At 45.5% G+C, this 27,172-nt stretch overlaps 1 protein-coding gene across 3 annotated transcripts in view; it reads right to left on the reverse strand.

Annotated features, from left to right (window-relative positions):
- LOC144178902 (sodium-coupled monocarboxylate transporter 1-like) overlaps nucleotides 1–27,172 on the reverse strand; it is a 368,331-nt gene that overhangs the window by 42,764 nt on the left and 298,395 nt on the right. For all 3 annotated transcript variants that reach the window (XM_077707060.1, XM_077707046.1, XM_077707054.1), the window contains 4 exons: nucleotides 8,174–8,314; nucleotides 3,399–3,528; nucleotides 2,014–2,102; nucleotides 363–472 (listed from right to left, as the gene is read on the reverse strand). In XM_077707060.1, coding sequence (XP_077563186.1) covers nucleotides 363–472; nucleotides 2,014–2,102; nucleotides 3,399–3,528; nucleotides 8,174–8,314 — 470 coding nt within the window. The remainder of the gene's footprint in view (nucleotides 1–362; nucleotides 473–2,013; nucleotides 2,103–3,398; nucleotides 3,529–8,173; nucleotides 8,315–27,172) is intronic.

Below are 27,172 nucleotides of genomic sequence, written 5' to 3' on the forward strand. Positions count from 1 at the left end.
TCATAGCTCATTGCCAGTGTAGCATGTCGAAGACCCAATGTGAACTCCTCAGGTCTAGTCTCAAAGGTGCGGAATCTAGTACTTATAACATAGCGCCGCAAAGTTTGTAATTAACTTCATCATGTCCACTAAAAAATCAAGTGTTTGATCGATATCTGCTTCGTACACGATGCAACTTGATGTCTATCGTCAGAAAATCACAATATGGTGTGGCGTGAAATCCTGTGGATATTCTCGGAATATACTCGGATATACTCGGAATACTAGAAACAATAAAGTTGCAACACTAAGCTTCGCGCCAGCCGTAACAGCCAATTCAGTTTGTTCATAGAATGCAAAGGAGATAGTTGCTGGACACTCACCCAGGATGGGAATTAAGAAGCTCATTCGTTGTTTGGACACGTTGAAGTAAGGTTTCACAACATCGACGCATAACATTGCCGCGTGAGAGTTGATAATTGAAGATACGGTGCTGGAAAAACGTATACCAGTAGTGAAAAATCAACCACTTGAAAACTGGTGCGCCACGCTCGTTATTGCCGCCTTATGCAATGCTTACATGAGAAGACTTAACAAACGGTAAGTCTCCAAACAGGCCGTATTTTCTCCTTTGTTCTCGCTACGTCGTGCTGACGGTCGTTGAACAAACAGCAATGCACACTCCTTGCCTCTAAAAAGTGCGCAGTCAATCGTGATGTACTAGGCTCATTGCGAGATTTTGGGACACTTTCTCGCAATTAGAAGCCACGGGATCAAAAAAAGAACACACTAAAATTGAGGTATCAGCTCCACAACGAACAATCTACGCGTTCGGTAGGGGCGCGGCGTGCAAGCGCGGCGTATGTACTGATTAGGTGTTACAACTAGAAACCATACGTCAAATTTAGTTACCATGCCTCTATTTCATGCCATAAGAGCACCTTTCAGCCAAATTGCTCACTCTTCTATTGAAAAACTGCTCCTGCAATGAATTCGCTTCACAAAGACAAAAAAAAAAACATTATCAGTTCCACCAAAAGCCCAGCACAAACTTCTCTTAGAGGTGTGATCTATTAGTGGGGCGAAGAACGATGGCTCCTTACTTAATTGCACACCTCCCGAGTGCTGTTAAGTTTTTGTGCTAATGCATATATGACAGCTGTTGTTTCTTCTCATGCTTTGAAGTTTAAAGAAATTTTGGTATTCCCGGTTCTATCTCTCTTTTGCGATCTCTCGCTGTCATTGTTTTTTCTTAGCGCCGATAATATTTGCTGTGTCATACGCTGTTAAAGAAAATGGTCGGAATTATTGTTCGTAAATGCAGTGTCAGCTGTCAAAGAAGGCTCTCTATTCACAATTTCAAAGCACCGGATTCACCGCTTCACAATTTGCGACGAACGAGAACTATCTTACCCCCCGTTGATGATGACCTAAGTATCTCTTTTCTGATTTGTTACGTAACGAAAGCGGTGCCGCAGCTAGTGCGGCGAATTTTTAAGCGGCGCCCTGAATTTCATCGATACAGGAGAACTCGTTGTTTGCTTTATCCCCATTTTTAGCGAATCGAGATATGCCGCTAATCTACAATGACGTCAAGGAAAGGTCCAAACGCCGCCTGTAGAACATTGCCTGACGCGTCAGCTGCTTTGCAAAGACAGCAGCAGGGAAACCTAAGGCGCGTGCGCCAAGGCGCGCATGCGTGGAATGTAGCGGATAATGTAGAATGAGGAGAATGTAGCTGAAAATGTAGGCGTCCTAGGGTCCTTAAACAGTAAGGTGAAGGACCGCCAAGCTGCGAGGGCTGTAGAAACCCTGTAAATCGTTTCTTGTAGTTTCTGTGAAACTGCGCTGCCCTGCGAACAGCACTCAGGTCGGCAGCACGCGGAAAGGGTAGCGAGCCGGGAAGGGCAGGCGAGAACCACAGCAAAGTCGCTGTTACGCCATTTTCAGCTGACGCTGTAGGCAATGTTTACAGCGGTGATTGCAGGTCGTGCCATTCGCCTGTACTTGAGAGCTAGAAAAAGTACCGCTTACCTAGTTGTAGCCCCGACGACCCCGGCAAGAAAAAGGCCCCGCACGCCAAACTGTCCGGACAAGTTTTCGCTTATGTAGTGGGGTACAATCTACGGGGCGAAAAATGACACATGGCGCTGTTGTTACCGCAACAGTCATCTTGACATTTGCTCATTCGAAGTAAACTCAATCCCTCTACGGCGTCACTGAGGGTTGTCGTACATCGGGGGGGGGGGGGGGGGTAGTACAAGTGTTACCTCGTTCTACAACCCAAATTCTACAACGAAAATGCTTAGCGCGTGTTAACATCAACGCTCATCATAAGGTACAGGATAGAAAAACTAAACACGCAAGGTAGCGAACAGATCATTTTGTTTAAGCCTTCCTCAAACTGTTCGAAGTTGTCAGGGGCACCAATTATGCAGGTTTTACTGATATCCAATATTCGGAAGAAAATTCAAACTTCAGCACGGTTTTCCCCATAGGATAGAGGGAAAACTCACGCCCTTCCCGAATCTTATCGTCAGCTAACGATTGTGGAGGGAATGCGCTGAGCGCGCTAGCGGTTTTAGAGAGTTTTAGCAGTCTGTCTGTACCGTCTTGTACGTAGTTACCTTGATCACCGGGACCCGACTGCGCCTGCGCACGCGGAAGGCGCACCCCACCGTGACGAATGCGCGGACATGGCGAAGGCTGGCTCGCGGAACTAATCCCCCTTCCACGACGAATGCACAAGTGCCTAGACGGGTCCCGGTCAACACGGTAACTACGTACACGACGGAACAGACGGACTGCTAAAACTCTCTATTGCGCCAGACAGTGACCCACGGAGTTTGTGTTATACCTTGGCGCCTGTAATTCAGTGGGGAGGAAGAACTTCGTATTCCCGTTTCCTGCCGGTGTTTCCGTCATGTGGGAACTGGCGGTGCGTACCCGCAAATCAAGCAGCGATAGACGGTGGTGAACCACCGGCGCAACATTTAGGGCCATGACCGCGACGTTCCCTTTTTTTATATATTTACGCGAAGATGCCATGCCTGTCTAGGGCGCCAAATCTCAGAGATGGCTTAGGTCGCCCGCGGCTGTTTGGCAAGCCATAATGGCGGCACACGGCGTCCTATTCTTGGTCACGTGGCGTTTTCGGAACCCTGAACTGTCCCTCTCTCGCGCTAGCTCAGCAATACCACGAATCCGCACACTCTCGCAGCCATATCTAAAGCAAAGCAAGCGTAGGTGTCCTAGGACGTTTTTTTTTCCTTCCCGGCGCGCTGGTTCAGCAGTGCTAAAAATTATTTTTGGAGCGCGTTAGCTTTGCAGTCATTTGTTCTGAACGTAGGGTGGTTTTTAGACAATTTTGTAGCGTGTGAAAACTTACCTGTCTTTTAATTAGCGTTCGAAGTGCTTACCTGATCATACCTTGCAATAAAGCCCGCCAAAAGCGGGTCACAGTCTCTGTACCAGTAGACCAGTGACAACGACATGAATAACACTAGTATCACATATAGCCCAGTTAGTGCAGGTCCCGTGTAGGCGACCCTGAAATATGTATTAAAAAACAACAGAAGGCTATTTAGACTACGGCTATTAAAAAATATACTAAAAGTATAACAGGTGCAGCCTGCTGGGTTTATCGGTACTACAACATGGTTTCGGTGCCTATAATACGCCAAATAGTTCCAACGTATTCTTTTCTTGGGCACTTTCAACGCGCAACCACGGAGCCATACCATATTTAGAATTTACACATACTATATTTACATACTGTATTTACGTACTTTATTTAAAAATTACCCTAATGCAACGTGGACGCGACTAACTACATAGGCAGTGGCTAGTGGCATATTGCAGGCAAAAAACCGTCTCGCTTCCATACCCAGCCCGGGCTTTGTATCGGAACACATTACGACATCTTGCTTGGTGCTGTACGGAAATTGTGCGGAATAGCTGGTGAGGAGGTCCTCCTTTGGCCTTATTTTTCATTTTTTTCATTTTTCATTTATTATATCCTTAAAGGCCCGAAGGCATTACATAAGGGGAGGGTCGTGAAACATTGTTTACAGAAATACAAATGAACCAAGATATTGGTAAAAACACAAAAACACGCAAAAACACAAAAGTTCTAAAGCACCAGAGTTCAAAACATTGGCTAAGTTAGGAACATCGCAAAATAAGTGTGACATAATTTTACAGAGTTAACAATAGGTAGAAGAAGCAAACACTGATTAAGTTCAACAATACATATTATACAAAATATGCGTTACAGCGGATGTTCACGTAGCGGATCGTAGCGGATGTTCACTCCATGAAGCCCACTTTTGTGGGGTCTGGACAGACATCCCTAGAATTTCATAACTGCGTGTATAGCGTAACTAAAACTTATCCTTTGCTCGCATGTGTTCTTCAACCACAGGTAGGAGAACAAAGAGGCGAGCTGTCAAGGCAACGCTTTCTTTGCGGAGCATGCCGCGTAAAGGAAATGACAGCATACGAATCCTTGTGTCAAATTTGAAAGAATGCATAGCCCAGTGTCGACATTACATGCAACACACCTCATGTCCATGTCGTATCTTGCGCTTTCAACACAATGAAAACGGCCGCTTACCTCTCCTTTGAGCCTTCCTTAATTTTCAACCCACTGGTTCCCATAGCCACTTAGTTTCCACTGCCTTTAATTTTCGTAACGGGAGAAGTAGCGTTCCCTCAGAGCGGACTCAAAGCAGTATCTAAGTCCCCTATAGCCCCGCGATGGGGAGGAAAGGACAGGCCTCGGGAAAACAAGTTATCTCAAATTGTTACGTACATACCTGTTTCCACTGAGCACCCGCCAAAGCTGTTACGAGTGGCCAGACATGTATACGTAACGCGTTACAAGGAACGAGTTTCTTCTACCGAGTTACTGATTTTCCGTTACGAGTAAAGTATTTAGTAACTCTAAAAAAAAAGGAACGGGTAACGTATTTGGTTTCCTTTAAGGCCAACTAACGAGTAGCGGTATCTCGTCACTCGCGAAAACGACTTTGGGCCACATGCACGTTGGACGCATCACTCAAAATTCGAAACGTTTGTTCTGAAAAACACAACACAAAGGCCTGCCGCTATCGCCGCAGGCCTTTTTCTCTCGACACTATGTATAGGTTTAAAGGAGTTAAGTTATGTATTTTTGATTTAGGAAAGGAATTTTTTTAATTAAAATAACGAGCATTGCCCATCTTTATTAATTGCCAAAATTTTAGGTCCCGTTTTTCTGCATCTTGGTAGCTAGGGAGTCTAGTTTGTTAGTACTGCAAACCCACATTTTTTTTGCATTCGAATCCTATTTTATGAGAGTAAATGGTTTATTTGAAAAATGCTCTGCATTGCGTGTAAGTCAGAAATTTTGCTGTAATCTTAAACCAATACAAAAACCCCTTCTTGGATTTCTTCCTACTTGCACAAATCGCCAAAGTTGTTCTTTATTATATGCCCCATAAGCCTGTATCATTAGATATGTAGTTTTTTTAGCTATAAAGCACAAGGTACGATTTTGTTGGCTGTATGACGGTGACATACCAGAGGGGTTTGTAATTAATTCTGACGTCAACGCAAGAGGGCAAATAGCCGGTCCAAACTTGTCCGCAATACGCGTCGTGATCAACTAACGACTGTGTATACGAGGCACTGCGGCACTCGCCGCCATCGCAGTGATGGCAAGTTTAGTTATGTGAATGTTCGGACAAGGAGGGACTTCTAGAGAGCAATACTTCACTTGACTTTGTGCTTGTGCGATAGCTGAAGCCAACGATAAAGAGCCAACGATACTATTCCTGTGTGAGCTGTGTGCGGAATAATTGAAACCTAAGTGATAGGGTTTACCTTTTGTATTCCCCCAGGAACGCATTTGTAAAAGATGTTGCGCGTTTGACGCCCCCAAGCTATGCCTGTGCTATGAGGCACACCGCATATTGCACGGCGGCAGAAAAATTTCGAGCACCTGGGAATTTGTAACCAGCGTCGAAATATCGACAGACGTTTTCAGTTTTCGTCTACATCACAAAAGCAGCGGCCGTGGGCGCCAATCGAACGTACATGCTCACCAGCGGCTCAGCCACTGTATCTCTCCTGTGAGTAACACTTGTGAAGTACTTACACTTTTCATGTATGGGACTTCTCCAAGCAAATCATAAAGTGCAACAAGGAAGAACATTTGCGGTGTGGGCCTTCAGATGAGTGCAGTGCAATAATATAGCAGCCTGATTGCTCCTATAGCGTCGCAGCGAAGGAAGGGCAAAGGCGATGTTTCATATCGTCTGCAGGATACCGAAAGTGTGTCTTATTCAGCCTTGCACTCTGAACGCGCGACAAGCCGTAGCACACCATCGAAAAACTGCCGGTCATACCTTTCCTCATGTTGGGACCACGCATAAAGCGCTGATAGTGTTGGGACTTCTCTGAAGGGGAAAAGTGCGTGAGAGGTAACGAAGTTGACCTCGCGTGAAAGAGACAATGACCCTGGCTGCGTAATATAAAGAACGGTGTGAGGGTGGTCGAACCGTTTCGGCGTGAACCGGTAACCGTTATATATTTTTTCGGTTCAGTTCCGGTTCTCGTTCAACCAGCTCAAAAAATAACGGTTCGTGTTCGGGTTCAGTTCCAGGAAAAATACCGGTTCCGTTCCCGTTTTCTGTTCGGTTCGGTTCCGATTCGACCCCCTGATCTACGGTTTATATATATACATATATATATACATATATATATGTAGCGAATCAGAATAGGAAATGAGGGGCTCGTTGAAAGTAAGACAGAAATAAGGGTTGGCAGTCAAGAAAACCTCGGAAAGCAAAGGGGAGGATGTGGTAGGTGATTGAAACAGATAAAGAATTTGGAAAGAAAGAAAGTGGAGAAAAAATGCCCGCCAGGTGGGATCCGAACCCACGACCTCCAGAATACCGGTCTGGTGCGATAACTACTACGCTACAGGCGGGGCTATATTTTCCCCCCACTTTCTGGGTATTTATGTTAGGTATTTTTGTTTCCTGCTCTTGGGGGTGGTAGCCAGCGCCACTCTGACTACTCGGGGTGAAGGGGACCTTCTTTTTAACCCCCGGGCCGTGATGCGATGTGCGATGTCCCCGTTTGTTTTGCGCAAGTCCAATCATGAATCGTTTCCAACTAGGCCGGCTTGCTGTGATGCTTCAGTTCGGATCCCACCTGGCCGGCATTTTTTCTCCGCTTTCTTTCTTTCCAAATTCTTTATCTGTTTCAATCACCTACCACATCCTCCCCTTTGCTTTCCGAGGTTTTCTTGACTACCAACCCTTATTTCTGTCTTACATGTATATATATATATATATGCACTGTATGCACACTCCCCATTTCCGAAACATTTTCCGCTCTTTCTCACAGTTTTATGCAAACCTATATAAAAAATGTGTTCAAAATGTTTGCGACAGTAAAATCATGTAACTTTACTCTGATGAAGGCAAGTCCCGTTGCCGCTACGTAAGTAAACATTGTTCTTGCTGTGTATCCGACTCTTTACTTATACTATATATATATATATATATATATATATATATATATATATATATATATATATATATATATAGAGAGAGAGAGAGAGAGAGAGAGAGAGAGCACGTGTGTGTGTGTGTGTGTGTGTTCACGATCATACTTTTAACTGGCTAGTGGTGCTCCTTCCTGTGTTGTCTTCGGTCCAAGTTTTGTTCGCGCCTTACCCATGATGAATACGCCCAACTCGCAGTTCTTCTAAATGTCGTTGAATTTTATTTGCTCCTCAAAAATACGCTAAGCATAAAAATGTGCTCAGCATAACATGTTCTACTACTTCAGCGCAATGTTTTTCGTTCACTTCTTATGTGCTTTTCCTTTGCCTGAGGAAAGGGTCGTGGCAGGTGTATTTTTATGTTATCCTAATTGGCCTTAAAACATCGTTCCAAAAATTTCAAACATGTACAAAGGAGAAAAATATTTAATAGGCATGTTTTAAGGAATAACTGTGCCTGATTTGTCGCAAAAACTCTGAAATTTCAGAATGTATCCAGAAAAGCACTCTTGGCAAGAGAAAGAAATTACATACTGAGCGTAAAACTATGGTGGACCTCCTAAGGGACCATATCTATATTAGAGGGTACACTGGAACCGGACGGTGTGCCAAATATTCTTGCTTGATGGCGGGACCTACCTCTGTGCGTCTTGAAGACTCCTGGCAGCCAAAAACCGCTGTGCTATCATTTGATCGATGCCCACTCGAACAAAGAAGAACGGAAAGAAGTTGATAATAGACGCCCAAATGGTCTCATCGTTGGATGCACTAAGTTCGGTTCTGCAATAGAATATAAACATTTGGTGAGTAGGCCGGACCGGGCTTGTAGAAGCCAATAAAGCGCTTGTGGGGAACAACGCTGCCAATGTGCTTTCTACTACATTGGTCCTTGAACTACCTTATTGCAGAGCCTTTACAATCCCGATACGCGGAGGTGACAAAAGCAAATAAAAAAACAAGGCCCACAGATGACACTCGTAGTTAATGGCAAGCATTAGCATCTGACGCATCTGACGCAATCGAGTGCGTGACTTTGAGAAAAACCATGCAAGCCGTGACCAGAAAATTTTATTTTTGAAATTGTAACAGCAGTTCACCCCGGCTCCCCAATTCCTTTTGGAAGTATAAACACCGCGAATAAATCATACGTGCACAGTATTTCCTAGCGCAATGCAACAAAAAGATTATAAATCCTAAGAACACCATAAAAAGTAGTCTGAGCAATAAATGGAATAATAAACTAAATTTTATTCATTCTCGTAGTTTAGAAGGAAAGCTTGCCGAGATTCTTACATATCGGTTATTTGTTGCACAAAAAATACTGTACAGGCTCTCAAGCATATGAAATTTTCTCATAAATTCTGGAGACAGGCTTAAAAAGCTGTATTCACTTAACCTGACGAGTATTGAAATTTTGGAAAGCCTAGTAAGAGTTTTGAAAACGTTTAAGACGAATCCTAGTTTGAGCGCTTGAACATTTGTTTACTTGCCTGTGGAGTACATGGGCAGGAACCGTGGAAAAAAGCTGCATTAGAGTAACTTGACTGTCCTCAGTCAGTGAATCAGTCAATCACTTCTATTTTCATAACCTTCTTTAAAATCCTTAAGGTCGTCGGAAACATTTTGTATGCGTAAATTATAAGCCAAACGCAAAATAAATGTTTTAGTTTCAATAGAACTACAACTCATCAATGCTCGTGTGTGGCATCAACAAGTTTTATCGCATAACTAGGATAACATACCTACCGAAGAGACAAAGACAGTGAAAAAAATGGCAGCATCTCCACTCCGTAAATGATGGCGAGGGTTCGGTGTACGGTGAATTGAAATGACCTCCAAGTTGCGCCCCGAGTGACGTCCGATTTGCGCCCCGACCGTCATTCGATTTGAGCGGTGACTTCAACTTGATTATTCCCTAAATGAAACTGCAACTCACGGCGCAAATCAAATTTCGCTTGGTTTTCGCTTGATGGTGGTGTGCGCACGGATAGACGCGGACGGACACTGGGAGGTCCTAAGATACTACGCACTGTTACAGGTGAGCGAGTAAGCCGTTTGACTCTCGGGTACTAACTCACGGTCGTAGCTCAATCGGACGAAAACCGGCGTATTCAGCATGGTATGGCCGATGGCCTGTGCACCTTTATGTGCGGCAGCTGGTAAACCGGTTTTTGTTTTGGCGAGATGTTCGTGACCCGTTCTTGCAGAGTGTCATGCAAGTACGGCTGGCGCGTTCTATGCCGGAATATGTAGTATCAACATGGTGCATGCCAGGTGGCGTTTATGGGTATTTTAAGGAAATAGTTATGACGGCCCGTTTTCTATTCGCACGTTTTTCTGGCGTGTACCTGTCCTCTGTGAGACGCAAAAAACTGTATAAGGACATTTGCGATGTTGTTTTCCTCGTCCCTATGTATAGATATAATTACCGTGCTGGGCCAGGCCAAAATGTGCTAAAGCGCGCGTCAAAAAATGGAGGTTCACCCTGGTGTGAAAACCTTTTCCTTCAAATTACACACAGGCACCTTGTCTGTTGGAACCTGGATGCAGGATAGAGGGATATCTGTGCCATGGGGAACTCAGTGTTCAATTTGTAAACAACCAGAAACGATAGAGCACGTTTTTCTGCATTGTTGGGCTGCGGTATTTTTGTCGGATCTCCTCCTGAGGACCCTTCATAAAGATTTCCCGCTGAGCCCCCATGGCATACGCTATCTAGCGGTGGAAAACGAGGAGGGGGCGCCCTTGGACCTCGTTATGTTGGTGGCCTTGCATAGCATATGGCGCTCACGCATGGCCTGGCTCCACGGTGATGTGGACGCCCGCCCTACGCGGCAATGTTTTCGTGAGTCCATATCCCAGTACGTAGAAGTCCATAATCCCAAGGCATGCACTCCTGAGTGGCTGTCAAGGATAGAATCCTTGACTACGCTTAGGGATATTTAGAGAGACATCAGCCTTCATATAGGTTGGTGGCTTGTCGCTCGAGTTGCTCATGTGAATAAGTTTTTTTTTGTGTTTCTGTGTTGTGTCGAAGACCGGCATTAAAGAAAAAAAAAACGGTCGTAGCCCAATGGGTAAGACGACTGACACTAACTCTGTCTGTCTGGTCTACCAGACAGGCTCGAATCCTGCCGGTGGCTGTAATTTTTTGCTATTGTAAATGCTATGCGCACGGACGCGGACGGACATTGTGCGGTCCTAAGGTGCTCCGCACCTAAAAAGTAGTACGCAAGATGCAGGTCATTTAGCCGAACTAGGAGCGAAATGTTCAAATTGCCGCAGTACACTTTTAAAAATGTTGGTGAATAAAATTCGAACCCAAGAACCACAGCTGTGGGAAGTGTTATAGGCTTCCTCAAGCTCCGCTTACAACTTGTGTCATATATGTACCTTCCTTTGCAAAATTTCCAGAAATCGCAAAATATTTTTCTCACATTTGTATCAAACATTTTGACATGTCAAATGATTGCTATAGCTTTGTGAGAGCACCAGAGATTGTGTGATTTATATAGGCACGCTTAAACTAGGTGTATGTTTTGGCGTGGTTTTAAAGGAAAGTTCCAATGCATCTTGAAATGTCTTTTATACTTTGCGTTGCAGGAAGTAAGGTTTATACGCAAAAGTTAACAACTTACTGAAATGAACCCAAAACAAATTAATTAGCAAACACCTCATTGACACGGGTGATGTTCAGGGTCCTGAGGGGTGAATATGTGAAAAAATATATTTCTTTTCGTGTATTTGTATGCAAAATTGTAGGCAGATGTAAGCTTTAGTTGCTTGAACGATATTCTGGGAGCCTCCATAACACGTCTGGGAAAGCTGTGACTCATTCGCCTGCAATAATCGGAAAATTTTCACAATGAGTGAAAAGCGTTGTACCGATGCCTATGGGTTGTCTTCAGACGAAAAATCATGCCAAAAGTTCAGTGATCAAAAAAATATCGGGAGCTCTGGAAATCTACGCTTTAGCCTGTCTGCTACTCTTAAAGAAGCCTGCAACACCTTTCGGAACTTTTTTGATAATCTTAACTGCTTGCAGAACGTAGTGAACCAACGCGTCCACTACTTAGATTAAGGGGTCGCAAAGTACCTCCACAAAAAATTACTGCTACATGCCCATCAGATAACTTAGAAACTTGCTCAAAAGATATTTTCTCTTTTTCCAGGCCTTGGCTTTCTTCGACCCCTGGCGTTACGTCATTAGAGAAGTGTGCCGGCTATTGGCCCGCTCTCCTTCACTTGCAGCAATGAACAGATACGATAGCCAGTTCAAAAGAAAGCCACAAACGCAAAGCATACACGGATGGTGTATCTGCTGCGGCGAGCAAATAACACAGTACCGGTCCATGCTGGCGATAACTATAGGCGGTGAGCGCGACCACGGGCGGCGCTGCGAATCGCGACTCCGTGACATCGGCGCAGGGATTCGCGCATTTGTCGTCTGCTCCACTCGGGCTCGCTCTCCCTGCTGTTTCTTTGCGCTCGGTTGACGTCCGATGCTTGTCCGCACCAGATTTTGCGTGTGCATGACTTTTTATAATAAACTCAAAATCGCATAAACTAGCTCTAGGCACGAGTTAATGTATAGTTTTATATACCGCTGCGGAAGAAACATTGCCGTCGTCGCCCCATTCCTTGCGAAGCCAGTCCTGTGCGGAGCGCGAAGAGTCGGAGCTAGACGTTAGCTTCTGTATTAAGCAATCTTTCGAACAAAAGGAACAGCCAGCTGGTAGTAACCGAAAACAGCGAAAATGCAAGACAAAAACAAATACCAGGCCTTCGGGGCTGTCGGCTTTAGCAGAACGCATTGCGATTCTTGGTAATCATATGTAAGGTACAACAGTTTTTGCAACGTTGCCGAACGCTGGAAACTATTGTATCACATCACTTTACGTTGTCATGGCATCAACGTATGCCGACATGCACTTTGGCATGCAAAAAATGTAGGGTGAGTTCCAAATAGCCTACTATGTGTACAGGCGCGTGCTGGTTTTACACCAGGCTTCTAACCAGTATGGAGGTTTATTGAGAGAGAGAGAGAGAGAGAGAGAGAGAGAGAGAGAGAGAGAGAGAGAGAGAGAGAGAGAGAAGGCTCTTTAATGTAAACTTGTGAGGTCAGCCCTGCTAGGGACAAGGCTTGCTACACCAGATGGTGGGCGACTACGTTGATGAGTGGTGAATATTAGACATTAGGGTTGCAGCAGGAAGAAGACAAACAAAGAGCGTTGAAAAAAAAGGAAAGTAAAAACAAGAGAATTCTGCCAGCAGAGTCCGGACATAAAAATACAATTGAAAAGAGAATCGTTAATGTAAACACTGAAACAAAACGAAAAGTAAACGACGCGAAAAAAAAGAGTAACACCAACCCAAGAAAAATAAATAGATGAACGCCAGTGACACCAACACAAGCAAAGTAAAGAGATGAACGCCACAGTGCGAAAGAGTAGATATCACGACACACTTGCTCTGTCTGCTATCTACAGAAATTTGTCTAGTTCAGTGTCTCGTAGGAACTGGAGTAGAACTTTTGTACCTAAGGTACTGTCAGCAGTATTGGCTCAGGGCCCAAGAAAATGACGAAGTTCCAGACTGCCTCCATGGCGTACACGAGAGAGGGAGGTCGCTGCAGTTTTCCGCGCAGCATCGAATCGAGGGCAGACACACAGCAAGTGATCGACAGTCTCACGCACAGCGCAAGTCCGGCACAGAGGGGAATCGTTCCAACCTATCTTGAAGTTAAAACTCCGAGTAAATGCTACATTCAGGCGTAGTCGGTGCAACACTCCTTCACACCGCTTGTTGATGCCGCGTGGAAAGCAGAACTTGCAGTGCGGGTCAATAGCCTGCAGTGGTAGATACCTGCGGTGAGGGTCCTGCCACTCCGACATTTGTGCAGTCCATCCATTTTCGAGGATAAGGGCGTTGCTGCCTCTCGAGAGAAAGGAAGCTGGGTTGTACTGCTCATAAAGTGGCCTGCGCTGGCGGCTGCACAAGATCTAAAATTTGCCTTCTAGGCCCGAGTGACCAGGTAGCCACTGAAGATAGATGTCATGACCCTCGCACACTGCCATTGTGTAAATTTCGCCAATTTCACATACAAGCTGACTGTGGTTGTTGTGAAGATTTCGGAGGGCTTGTAAGGCACTGCGAGAGTCGAGGAATATTATTACCCATTGCTGGGCATGATGTCCGCTGATGTAGTGAAGAGCAGCTCTTACAGCTGCCAGTTCGGTAGCAGTCGAGGATGTTTCGTGGCTAAGTTTTCTTTGGATACTGCACCGGGAAGCTGGGATCCACACGCCGATGGCGGATGAGCCCGGGCGAACCGAGCCATCCGCGTAAACATGTGTGTAGCCTTTGTAGGTACTGTAGATATACTCGAGTGTGAAGAACTTGTGCGCGGCCGCGGGCATGGCGGACTTTTTGCTGATTCCCAGTATGGTTGTGCAAATTTTCCATGGCGCCAGTGTCCACGGTGCTACTATCTACTTTTGAGGTCTTTGAAAATTCGCTGAAAGCAGGTGTCTAACATGCTGTGCTGAGATGTCTGCCAAAGGATGCGTGTGACATCGAGTCAAATGGCGCAAAGACGTTCGAAGAACCTCTTGGCGTTGTAGCACTGTGGCGGAAAAGCACCGAGCTTCGCACAGAGTTCCAACCGTCGATGTGCATTTAGGCAGACCCAGGCAGGTGCGCATTGCTTTTGCCAGCACTGAGTCTATGACCTTCAGGCTTGTAGGCGATAGCTGATGTAGGGCCGGCAGGCTGTAACGCAGGAGGCCGACAAAAAGGGCTTTATATAGGCAAAAAAGGGAGGATACAGGGCAGCCCCACGAATTTCCACCGGGCATACGCAGAATGCGCACAAAACACAGAAGCCGCTCCTTCAGTCGCCGAATATGTGGGGCCTATGACATTGAGCGGTCAAACGTCACTCAGAGAAACTTGTGGGACTTGACATAAGGTATTGGAGTACCTTCTACGGTGAGTGTATAACGAGAAACATCGCGCCGCGTGAATGCCATAGCAGCACAATTCTCAGGGGGGGAAATGAGCCCACAGCATCTGCGATATTTTCTCATCTTCACAATTGCCTTCTGGAGTGCGGCGCGAATGTTTCGACGGTTCCTGCCTGAAGCCAGATGCAGATGTCGTCTGCGTAGAGTGAAATGTTAGCGTCTTTAGGCAGGACTGTTGGGAGGCGTATGAGACAGATGCTAAAAAGCGTGGGGCTCAAGACGCCGCCCTGAGGAACTCCTTGCATGACGGGATGTTTGGCCGTTTCGCCATCACTGGTGGCCATGTAGACGTACTATTATGAGGAATATGAAAGGGAACACAGGAACGCGTATAAAACACCCTCAGACCCAGCTATGAGTGATACGCAGCGGCCGCCGTCGGAAACAAAGTGGAAAGGGGGACGCTGTTCTAACAACTGTTCCCATTACCGCCGGGCGTCTTATCGGCTGTAGGACGATACCATATTATCGGCAAAATGACGTAAGCTGCTGCTTTGTAGAAATCCCAGCGTGGTGGGAGTGCCAGCAGTTAGTGGAAGAGCGCCCTCCTTTCCCCTTTGTTTTTCACAGCGCCATCCGCGTATCGCTCCGAGTCTGTTTCGAGGCTGTTCGCCACGCGTTCCTGTGTTCCCTTTCATATTGCTCATAATAGTACCGGTCTTGCAAGTAGTCACATAGCCACTGTAACATGCGTCCTCGAAGCTCTATGCATGTCATCTCTCTTCGGATGGCTTCGTGTGCGACGCTGTCGAATGCTGCTTTGATGTCAAAGAAGATAGCTATAGTGATGTTTCCGGCTGATTTTTGCTGGGTAATATCTGACACCAAGGAAAGAATGTTGTCTACGCTGCTACGTCCTCTCCTAAGCAAAACAAGTCACGTATACGGTAAAGATACAGTAACACTATGGATGTTCAGACCTGAGAGGGATATTTCGGTATATTTCCCACAGCCATATCTTCCCAATACTCTGATACGCGTTAATAGAAAAGTGCACTCTAGAGGAGGAAAAAGAGGAGAAAAATTAATTTAACAATAAAATCGACCTTATTAGGGGTCGGGCCCTCAGTCCAGGCCACGAGAGTAAGAGTACTTTTCTTCAATTCATGGAACACCATCCTGAGTAGGCCAGGATTTGTGCTTTACGTCTCGAAGGGTCGGAAAACAATAAAGAGCTGCTTGGAAATATCCATCGGTTTCGATTCTTGTAATATATCTACGTATACTATTTAATGCGTCGGTTAGTGAGTATATCAAAACTTAGACACCACAATCATCTGATAATCATTCGTGTTGAGAGTCATTTCCTTATTATAACAATCTTACGATAGAAATCGGAGCATAAAAGCCACCTTCGAGTACTTTGGACAACGTTGTCTGGTGCACGATCGCGGTGGCGCAGCACAAACCTTCTCATTGCATTTGCATGTGAATAAACAACGGACGCTGCGGATATGCACCTTTTTGCAAGCAGCCATAACGAAAGTCAATTTGTGAATAAGGGAATGTATTCCATACAGCCTAAAGGAAGTATTCACACGAACTTTGTGAGCCTCCCAAACATCCCCGAACCTACTAATAACGTGTTTGAGGCGGTGCAGAAAAATTAATGCGTAGGAAACAGAAAAAAAAAACATTCATCTGAAACAAGTCAGGAACATCGAAAGACATAAAAGACAGCTTCTTCATTTCCTGGTGTGCGATGCGCGTGTAGGGCCCGCTACTTGGTACGTAGCAGTACACTGTTGAGTCTTCATAAGAGCACCTCAGAAATACTGTAGGGAACCCTACGCATTTTGAATATTTATTGAGAAGCTCTGAGCGCTGAACCTCGTGAATAAGCTAGAAAGGACGAGTTACACACGATCTTCTGACCGGTTCTCTGAGGAAAATTATTGTCTCTCTCCTCGTATGATGTTGTGCCAAAGCGCCCGGCCCAAATTCGTTGCATGTGACGACGCGCCGACAGCGGGGCCGATTCACGCCTCGACCAAACCAGACCAAACCGCCCGCGTCCGACAGTCCCGAAATTCCATCGCCGCAGAGTCGCCTCTCCTTTTCCCGTCGTGCCAGCTCGGCCGAATCATGCATCGGGCGAACGACCGGCAACCGACATGCCGCCACATGCTGGAGACGGCTTCGCTGAGACGGCGACGGCGTCGCCTTCCCTTACCTCGTCGGGGCGGCTCGGCTGACGCAACCGCTTCGCCTCCATTCTTCGGATTTCAAACGTCGGCCAGCGAGAATCCTGATTGGAGCGATTCAAACCTCTCGCGGCTGCAACGGACTCCCTGAGGTATAAAAACCCTCCCGTAGGCACAGCGAGGGCGGCCCATGTCGGCGGAACTTTTCGGAGGCACCGAGTGTTGAGGTGCTGTTGCCTTTGTGCGAGCCATGTAACGCCTTTCTTACCCTTGTACATACTGTATATAAATGTTGCTTCAACTTTTCGTCCGCTCGAGAACTTCATCACTCTGCTCTGCGTCGCGTCGATAGCGGACGGAGCAAGGCCACCTCGCTACACCGGTGACTGCGCTCGGCTGCCCAGTCGCAACAGTGCTGGCTGCGGCGACTGGGCCCAGTCCCAACTGGGGTGACAGCGTCGAGATGGCTGATTCCCAACATCGGTGACAGCGCTGGGAAGGCCAGCCCAAACAGTGGATGGCAGCTGCGGGATCAACCGGCAACGGCTACTACCTAGCGTGGTAAGTGCTCAATGTTCGCTCTCAGTTCACCAGACTTCTCTAGCGCATGTTATCGTAGTTTAGAGAAGGGCTGTGTGAAGCACTGTGTGTAGCTTTGATTGTTTCAAGCCTAGAGAAAGTGTTTTGAAACAAAAGCTAGTTCCGAGAGTGTAAACAAAACACTGTAGGGAATTACTTGCGCGTGCCTTACTAGTAGCTCGATAGTATGGGAACGGCAAGGAAATTCTAACCAGGGTGTCGAACCGGAACCGGAACCGAACCGAAAACCGGAACCGAACCCGAATTTTTGCCCGGAACCGGAACTGAACCGGAACCGTATTTTTTCCGCCATTTTGGAACTGAACCCGAACCGGAACGAATCGAAGGAACCGTTCCGAACCGGTTCCGGGGCTTCAAAAATGTGATTTCTAGTTTTCCAGTTCGGTACCCTACCTTGCGTCTGAAGATATTTTGCCACTCCCCAGACAGAACCATGAAATATTTTGCGTAGTCTGCAGTTCCCAAGGCCCATCATGTTCTCTTCTAATTATTTCCCTCAATTTAATGTAAAGTTGTCCGTATATACTATCAGTTTGCGTTAGGCACTGCCCATCTCTCCCAATTACCTTTTACGTTTAGAATAACTTAAGTTATAACGCATATTACGAGGCAACATATCATGGAATATTCTTCATGGTTTCTCTACATGGTGTTTAAAATCGCGTAAAGTTTTTAATGTCTTCTTAATTCGCATGCATCCCTGTCCGCTTGTGAAGGCCTTCAGGGACACCATCAACAATACATCCATATCTTCCACTTATAGTTTGAATGGGCAGTTATATACAAACAGCACTGAGACACAAACACTCGCAGTTCTCAAAATTAACGTAACTTTTTCTTGTATACAGTGCCGTTGTGTCTTTCGGTTACTGCTCTAAGAGAACATCAGATTTTAAAAAATGTGGAATCCTAATTTCCACTTTTAAAATATATTTGATAGCATTTTTACGTTATCTCGAATCTGCTTAACCTTAAACTTAAGAGGTGAATGGATTGAAGTCGATTAGTGCGGGTTAGCGGGTAGACTCGCCACACCCCCTCGCCACATCGCCTCTCCACACCCCCTGTTTCCTGGACCACGTGTGGCTTTCGTCACGAAGTGGATCCTTTAAAAGAACGCTCCGTCCACCTCAGCATCACTTGGCAGCGGAGGCAGCGAACAGAACGGTCGCGTGATGGTCGCCTTCCTATTTCACAGGTTTGAATATTCTGCAGTAATCTTTGTTCGCTTACTCAGTCACTTTTTCTGTTGCCTCTGGTGCCAACCACCCAGTGTCATTGCTATTGTGTGCCCTTGTGTATAATCCCGCATTGCTTTTATCATGAAAACTGACATTGCTGACCTAAGACGCGAGATCGCTGATCTTAAGCGTGAATTTCCAAAAGAAGTAAGGGAAATGCAGAAAAGCTACGAGGAAATTAAAAAAGAATATGAAACCACTAGGAAAGAAAATGTGGAAATGCAAAAAAGCTGCGTATTCTTCAACAAAAGCTACGAGGAAATGAAAGAAGAATGTGAAACTACAAGAAAAGAAAACGAAGCTCGACGTTGTCATGATAACGGAAACCTGGTATACGAGTGACACAGAAGTGCTGCGCCTTTCGGGATTCAACACGTTCTTTCTAAATAGGTCCCACCGCGAGGTGGGGGTGTGTTACAGCTCGTGTCTACACAGCTTTGTTGTAGTACAATGAACGAATTTTCGACAGTTACGACAGATTATGAAGCTTTAACGGTGCAATGTAAAAATGCTATCTTTGTTGTTGTGTACCGCCCCCCTGATGGAAAACTCGAAAATTGTTTCGCATTTTTAGAAGACCTTCGCAATTTTGTTTCGTCTTATGGTTTACAAATAACTATTGGTGGGGACTTTAACATTAACATATTACAGGCAAGCGCACATTCGCGTAATCTAAAGCTCCTTTTCGGTTATTTCGGCTGCATGAACGTGATCAAAGAACCGACTCGTATGGGCCGTCTTTCCCAAAGTCTTATTGATGTATTTATAACCAGTGATACAAGTAGCAGTACCATGTCCGGTGTGACTGGTGTACATATAGGTGACCATTTACCTATATATATGTTCTCAATGCACCACAGAAATACTAAGATGTAAGCAATGCCCCGAATCTTTCGCTTTTCACGATATTAATAAGAATACTTTGACTACTTTTCGTCAGAAAATTCCCTCTATTTGGTGGAACCCTTTACTTCTGTGCAACAACTGCAGATGATGCCTACGATACTTTTCTAGAATCATATAAAGATGCATATAAAAAGTCTTTTCCTCTTAAGATGGTCAAGAAAAATAAGAATATAAGGAAACCATGGATTACAGACGAATGTCTGAAGATGATCCGTAAAAAAGATTTTTTGTACCATAAGTTTGTAAAAACAAAGAACAGGGACAATTTTGTAGCCTTTAAAAAATGCTGAAACTTTGTGACAAAGTTCTTACGCTATACTAAAAAAATGTACTTCGAACATGTGTTTTCTGAGGCTTCCTCCCGGCGGGATGTCATGTGGCGGGAATTGAATAAACTTTTGCACCCACTACCCCCCGTAACGACGACTTTGAATTGACAGTAGATAATAAACCACTCAAGGGTCAAGAACTGGGAACCAAGTTTAATCACTATTTAACGAATCTTATGCAATGCTCCCACAATGAAAGCGCTATGAGCTTCCTAAAGGATTCTAACCCCCACAGAGCCTTTTTTTCTCCGGTAACGCCTCAGAAAATATGGACGATTTTCTTGTCACTAAAAAATAGCAAAGCCATAGACATCGATAGGCTTCAGATTCGGCCTATTAAGCTCGTACTGGACCTTCTTGCATCGCCGCTTAGCCATATATATAACTTATGCCTTACTACTGGTGTTTTTCCAAAAAAGATGTAGCAAGCTAAGGTCACGCTACTGTTTAAATCCGGGGACAAAATCAATTTTTTTCTATTATAGACCGGTTTCTGTGCTTCCAGTTATTTTAAAAGGCTAGAAAAAGTAATCGCGAAACACCTTGTGTCCTTCTGTGACAAACACTCTATTATATCATCAAAACAGTTCGGTTTTCGTAAACATATGCCAACGAATTAGCTTTACTAACGCAAAAAGAATGAATAATACAGGGATTTGAAGAAAAGAAGGTAATATAGACTTTTTGGAAGGATTTGATAGAATTAGTCATTTAACATTGCTTTAAAAATTACAACATTATGGATTCCGGGGGCTTTACTCTTTTGCAATCTTATTTGAGTAACCGGCAACAGGTCGTAGCAATAAAAGCAATAAAGGAACGCAACTCTTCTTCACAAGAAGTAAGGGCTGGAGTTCCGCAAGGCAGTCTTCTAGGGCCAATCCTGGTCAATATTTATATGAATGATATCATAGAAATTACTGACATTGCACATTTTATTATTTACGCAGATGATACCAACATTTTCTTTCAATCGTGTGATACTACTCAGCTTTTGCATTTAGCAAATATAACCCTCCAAAAGCTTCACAAATGGACTAAAGCATACTCGTTAAAAATAAATACTAAGAAAACTAAAGCGGTGTTATTTTCACCAGCTCAAAGATCTGTTGACAGAAACCTCAGTTTGTACATCGGATGTGAAAAGATTTGTATAGTTAGTGAAATAAAAACATTAGGCATTGTTTTTTAAGAACATTTAAAATGGAATGCTCATGTCTATCACGTCTGCACTAATTTATCTCGAGCGTGTGGGGTGCTTTGTAGGTTACGGCCTGTGGTTTCATGAAATATTAAACTTATTCTTTATCATGCTATATTCACAGCTCACATCAATTACTGCAGCCTCGCATGGTTAACCAGTTCCGCAATAAATATTAATAAGCTGCATTTATTTCAGAAAAAGGCCATTCGACATATCGCAACTGTACCATATGACTCTAACACCAACGAACTATTTCTGCAGTATAATTTGCTTCCTGTCCAATGTATCTACAACTTTAATCTTCTAACAAAGTATAAAAATAGCTTGCAACACAACGGTGCAGCATATCTAAGTCTATGTAGTTTAAGAAAACCGTTGGACGTACCGTAGGAAATTAGGGGAAGGAGTACATGGTTCGTGCCGTTTTCAAGAACGAATTATGGCAATGAATGGTTGCAATCCCGAACTGCCCGCCTTTTAAATAACCTAGCCGAGAGTGGCATAGCTATAAATACAATTTCTAAGTGAGACTTAAGGAAACGTTTACTGCTGAACATAGAACATTTCTAACTGACAATCTATTAAGCGTTGTCTATCGTGGCAACCTTGGTTTAGCCAAAATTACTTGTAATATTTTTCAAGCGTTTTATTGGCATTGTCTTCATTCCCTGCAAACTTTACGCATCTAAAAATTACCGTACACTGATTTTTTCCCAATATTGTGAGTATTTGTTTATGTGGATACTTCTGTAGTGCAGATTTTGATGAGTGCATGCATACCTGTATATAACATGACTTTTTCTTCGTTTTGTATTTTGCTTTTTTTCTGTCTACACAGGTTCCGTACATATCCAATATTTCTTTTTTTATGTACCTGTGTACCCTGTTTTGTTTTGTAACCTTTATATGTATGTATGTACCTATGGGTGCCTATATGCGTGTATGTATATCATTTAATAAGTATCTTTTACAAACTTTGAGCTATAGTGCGTTTTAATGCTTTCTTTTATGTTTGTATGTAATATCGACATGTTAAGGCGAGATTATTTTCTTAGGATTATTTCCTGTGCGTATGCTTTAAACTCCTGTTTCTGCTCTGCCACGCCAACCGTAAGGTGCAAACACCTCGTCAAGCTGCAGGTTTGCAGCTTTTTGTGTTTGTCCTCGCATTTCTATGTACGAAATGCTCAATAAAGTTGAAGTTGAAATTAGTTAGGTGAGTGAATGAGCTAATGTGAATTATTGGGACTGGTGTGTTGATTAATTTTGATTAAAAGAATTAGCGGGTCAGTTAAGACGGATTCGACGGTCGCACCAAACATGATATCTTTGAGGTCCTTGGCATTTGGAAATTTTGCAGCGTTCTCCTTCTCGACCAATCAGGAAATTTTGTCACGCACAAAGTAGCCGCAAAGTTATGTGAAGACCGCCTGAATGCTATAAAAGGTCTTTCTTTATGCCCGTATTGCGCTATTATGTTGTTGTTATATTAAAATTGACATCTCGGACTAAAGTTAATAACTAATTGCCTAATGCATATTGTATATTCATCAAACAGTTTTCAAAACGTGTGTATATATGAGGGGAGACAGTTGGAAAGAAACTAAACTGCAAGAAAAAAAGGGAGGGACGATCAACTGGTTTGATGCAAGAGCCGCCCGATAGCATTCTTCAGTACCTTCTTTTTGTGTTACCGTTCTGCAGCCTCCCACAGGTGTAGCATCTCAGCCGCCGAACACAGCCCCCTCGAAGCTGAGGAAGCGGCGATAGCACATGCGCTTAGCCAAAGCGGCGTCAAAACTCTCATAACAGACCCTTAGCAGGCGTGGCCCAACTTTTCCAACTGTCGATTGCATGTTACAACACTTCCGATGTTCAATCAGAGACCACCAACGAGACCAGTCACGATTGTATGGGTGCCAGCTCATACCGGCATCCACGGCAAACAAGATCACCAACCTCGTGGTTCGAGATTTGACTCGCTTAGCCGGCGCTGATGATGCCCGGCCCGAGTGCATGCATCCTGCAGTCACAGACCAAGAAGTTACTCAGCACTCTGGCCTCTTCCATAGAACGTACTCCTCCCCGCACAAATCGCTACCGATTAACCAGGAAACATTACTCCGCACCCTGTGGGCTCCGCACCTCCGGATTACTCCGCACCTTCCCACACAACGCCAGACTTCACCTCTTTGACGGAACACAACTCTCTCCATTGCGTTGCTTCTGTGGAGAGCCTGGGAACCTCATACACATAGTAGGCGACTGCGACTAGTGTGCCGTAGATTCATCCAACCTTCACGTTTCCATAGAGAATTGGGAGACAGCCATGGCCAGCTGCGGCCTGGAAGATCAGTTGTTCTTGATGGAAACGGCTGTCGATTCGGCCCCCTCGAATGAGGACGCCTCTCTTAAACATTGCCTCGATTGAATTACACTTCATTTTCTTTCTCTCTCTCTCTCTCTCTACAAGTGATCATTACTGCTGCTTGTGACTTCACTTGGCTATCATCCTTCCTAGAGCCCAATCGCTGTCACCAGTCGCTGAAGGGCCATTAGCAAGTTCCTATCTCCAGTGGTTCCCTATCCAATGTCGTCCTATACCCGCCGTCCAATGAGTCTTTAGAGCCATTCTTTCTTTCTAACAGCTCTGTTAGAAGATAAAAGATGAGCAGTAGAAAATTTTTCTAAATGCCACCTGCCACGCTTGGCAGTCGGCGCCACATACTCGTCACACTACCTTTAGAAAACATTTTGCGGGTACAGTTAAAGGAGCTCTTCAACACCTTAGATAAACTCGCCGCGGTGGCTCAGTGGCAAAGGCGTAGCGCTGATGAGCACACAGACGCGGTTTAGTTTCCCTGTCGCGGCGGCCGCTTTTCTGATGGAAGCGAAAAGCGAAAACGTCCGTGTGTCCGAAATTTCGTCGCACGTAAAGATCCCCAGGTGGTCAAAATTATTCCGGAGCCCTCCACTATGGCGCGCCTTGTCGTCGGCGTTGCGACGGCGCGTTAAACCCAACACTAAATAAATAAATATAACAAGGTAAATAAATAAATAAATAAATAAATAAAAAGCAGTAAATAAATAAATAAACACTTTCGAAAACGCTTTCAATCTTCTTCGCATCTGGAAGCACTGCGAAAACTATAGTTATTGCCAGCACAGAGCAACAGTGCGTGATTTGCTCGTCGCTGCGGATACACCTTCCGTTTCTGCTTCGCTTTTGTGCCTTTTTTTAGATGGCCATCAAATGCGTTCTATTCTGCAACTTAAGGAAAGCCGGCAAACAGCCGCTACACCGCTGTAATCACGTCATTCAGCGGTCAAAGAACGCGAAGACCAGGAAGGAGAGAAAAATATTTTGAGCAAGTTTCTATTTATCTGACGAGGAGAGAAGAGTAATTTTTGGCTGAGGCACATTGCGACCCCATAGTATAATGCGTTGGTTGACTACTTTATGCAAGCACTCAAGATTTAGACAAAAGTTGAAAACGTGTTGCAGGGTCGCTTTAGTTTGGCGAAGACAAAAGATTTGGACAAAGAAACCTTCATTATGAATTTGTTGTTATGCCGATTTGATAAGGAACCGAAAAACGAGCACAAAAAATTAACAGAAAAAAACACGCCTGCTTTTTTTTTCTTCGAACCCGTTTGAACCCGTTTGAACCGGTTCGAACCGGTTCGAACCGGAACGGAATGGTGCTCTGGAACTGAACCCGAACCGAACCCGAAAGGCTTGAACCCGAACCCGAACCGAACCCGAAAAAATTCCGGTTCGACACCCTGATTCTAACGTGGGCAAGCAGCAAGAGGCCAGTGCTAACGATGCAGGACCTTAAAGTGAAGGAACTCATCGATATTTTCGAGGAGCTGGGCCATGACTTAGGCCGTAGGCCGTGCGAAACGGAACCAGGCGATTCTTGAGGTCTTGCGGAAGGAGAACGTAATGGCTGAGAAAGTCAATCAGGCTACGGTTGAAATCAATGAGCACCGTGAACGCGAGGAGGCTAAAGAGCGCCGTGAGCGCCAGGAAGCCGGAAAAAAAGCGCCGTGCGTGCGAAGAGGCGGAAAGGAAGGAACGGAGGGGAAGCCGAAAGACAGGAACGGAAAGCCGAAAGGGAGGAACGTAGAGAGCAAGCCGAAAGGCAGGAATGGCTCGAGATGAAGCGGTTAGAGTTGAGGTTCTGGCGGTGCTCCGCGGCGTCCAGCGTGACTTCTCCAACGGTACAGGCAAGCGGTCCGAGCATTCGGGACCAACTGCCACCGTTCGTTGTTGCGAGGTCAGGGCCGGAAGACGCAGCTTCCCAGGACAAACGCGAAACGAGCCGGGAAAACGATAAGGGCGCAGTGACAGAGGAGGCGCGCCGAAATAAAGATTTCGAAACGCGCAAACAGGCCGCTTGTAGTGGTGAGTGCATGGCATTTACGAGATCGCAAACGGGGAAGCTCTCGCAGGAACTTGATCCTTCCCGAGCGAGCGAGATACGAAAGGACGCTGAGCACCGTAGCCCGAACTACGAGCCGACCGAAAACTCTCGCGGTAGGTTAGTAAAACCGCCAGCGGCCGAAGCGGGTTGCGTCAAACCCTTCGTTGTAGAAACGCAGGAGACGCAGCCGGGCGACACGAAGAGTACGTTGCCCCCGGTCTCCAATAAGCTGTTTCGCGAAAACGAGTTCAAGGTCGAAGCGCTGCCCAGAGAGAAATCCAGTAAGCTCGTAGCGAATGACGCTAACCGGGAAAGTACCGCCATCTCGAAGAGCAAAGGTGTACCTACACAAGATAACGTACTAGCTGAGTCTTCCGAGAGAGGGCCGTACGAGTCCACTAATCGCGTTCATGTGTCTGCCTTGGCCTCAGCGATCTCGGCAGAATTCTGGGAATCGGGGGAGGCCTTGGAGACAGTTTCCAGCCGGAGCGAGCAGAGTGCGCAAGATAACGAGGTTGCAAGGAAAAGTGTGAACAGTGAGGCTAGCCAGACGTAGCCGCACGAGCCCCCAGAAACAGAAGGTGTTCCTTCGAGTGCGAGCTCTAACTCGGGCGATGTGGTGGCAAAGCCTGCGAGCGGGACACGAAAGACGAGCGAGCGACGAAGGCCGAGCGTCGAGCGGAGTGTAAGCTCCGGCGGTAGCTTAGTCGAGCCGCGAACGGCCTTAGCGGGTGACGTCATCCCCATCCGCGGGAAAAATCATCTGGTCGCGCCGTGCGAGGCGAACTTTAAGTAGTCTCCAGTCCTCTATAGCTGACATGCAAACAAAGTAGTGCACAGTTATAACTTTCACCCGCATTCTAACATAGTGGAGCGAAGGCACTCAGTGCGAAAGCGAGAGTTGCGAGCTTACTGCTTTGAGCGAAAACGCGATTGGGAGGCATGCGTGCCTGCCGCGGTGTTGGCCTTGAAGCCAGCTCCGCACGAGATTACGGACGTCAGCCCTGCGAAGCTTGTATATGACCGGAAAAGAGAACGCGTTTTGAATGACGAGACGAGCCGGGGGGCGAAGAGCTAGTTCTAACGCTGCGTTCGTTTCCCTGTTCGAGCGGTCCGCCGGTCTTGTTGAGCTTCGGCATCAAAAACGCGCCGAATTGCTTCTCGTAATTAATGGCTCACGTGCTTCGTGGCCTGTCTGAGTACGGGGTCTAGTCCAACTCGTCACAAGTCCACTCGTCATGGGCCAACTCGTCACAGGTAAACAGTTCAGGAATGCCAACTCGTCATAGAGCATTTCTTACGATGAATTCTCGTGTTGCCGGACTACTCGTCACACGGAAAACTCGCATTAAGAGCTTGTTTTGGAACGTCAAAGTGATGTTACCGCCTGCTATATTTCGCCCATTTAAAAAAAGGTATAGGCGAGTGCAGGGAGGGGGTGTTTGGGCGTTCGAACGTAATACGAAATTTTTCCCGGCCGCACGGGAGTCAGGATGCTTATTTAGGCAAATCTTCTCCCTTCCAATAAAACCCCCGGTGCCCCGAAAAAAGTTTTGGCTGCTGCCGTGGGCGAGTATGCTTGAGTATTTTAATTAATTTAGGTTAGGTTAATATACGACGTTAGGTTAATATACCGTCACACCTCATTAATTATGTTAAAGTTCGAATTGGAATAAAACTTATATCAGATGACGCGCTTTTACACCCTGATGCTCCTTTTTTTTAGCGGTCACGTGACCTGACCGTAGACCATTCATCC

This window comes from Haemaphysalis longicornis, unplaced genomic scaffold (genome assembly GCF_048455015.1).
Source record: "Haemaphysalis longicornis isolate Haplotype H1 unplaced genomic scaffold, Haemaphysalis longicornis Haplotype H1 scaffold_1, whole genome shotgun sequence".
NCBI classification, from domain to species: domain Eukaryota; kingdom Metazoa; phylum Arthropoda; class Arachnida; order Ixodida; family Ixodidae; genus Haemaphysalis; species Haemaphysalis longicornis.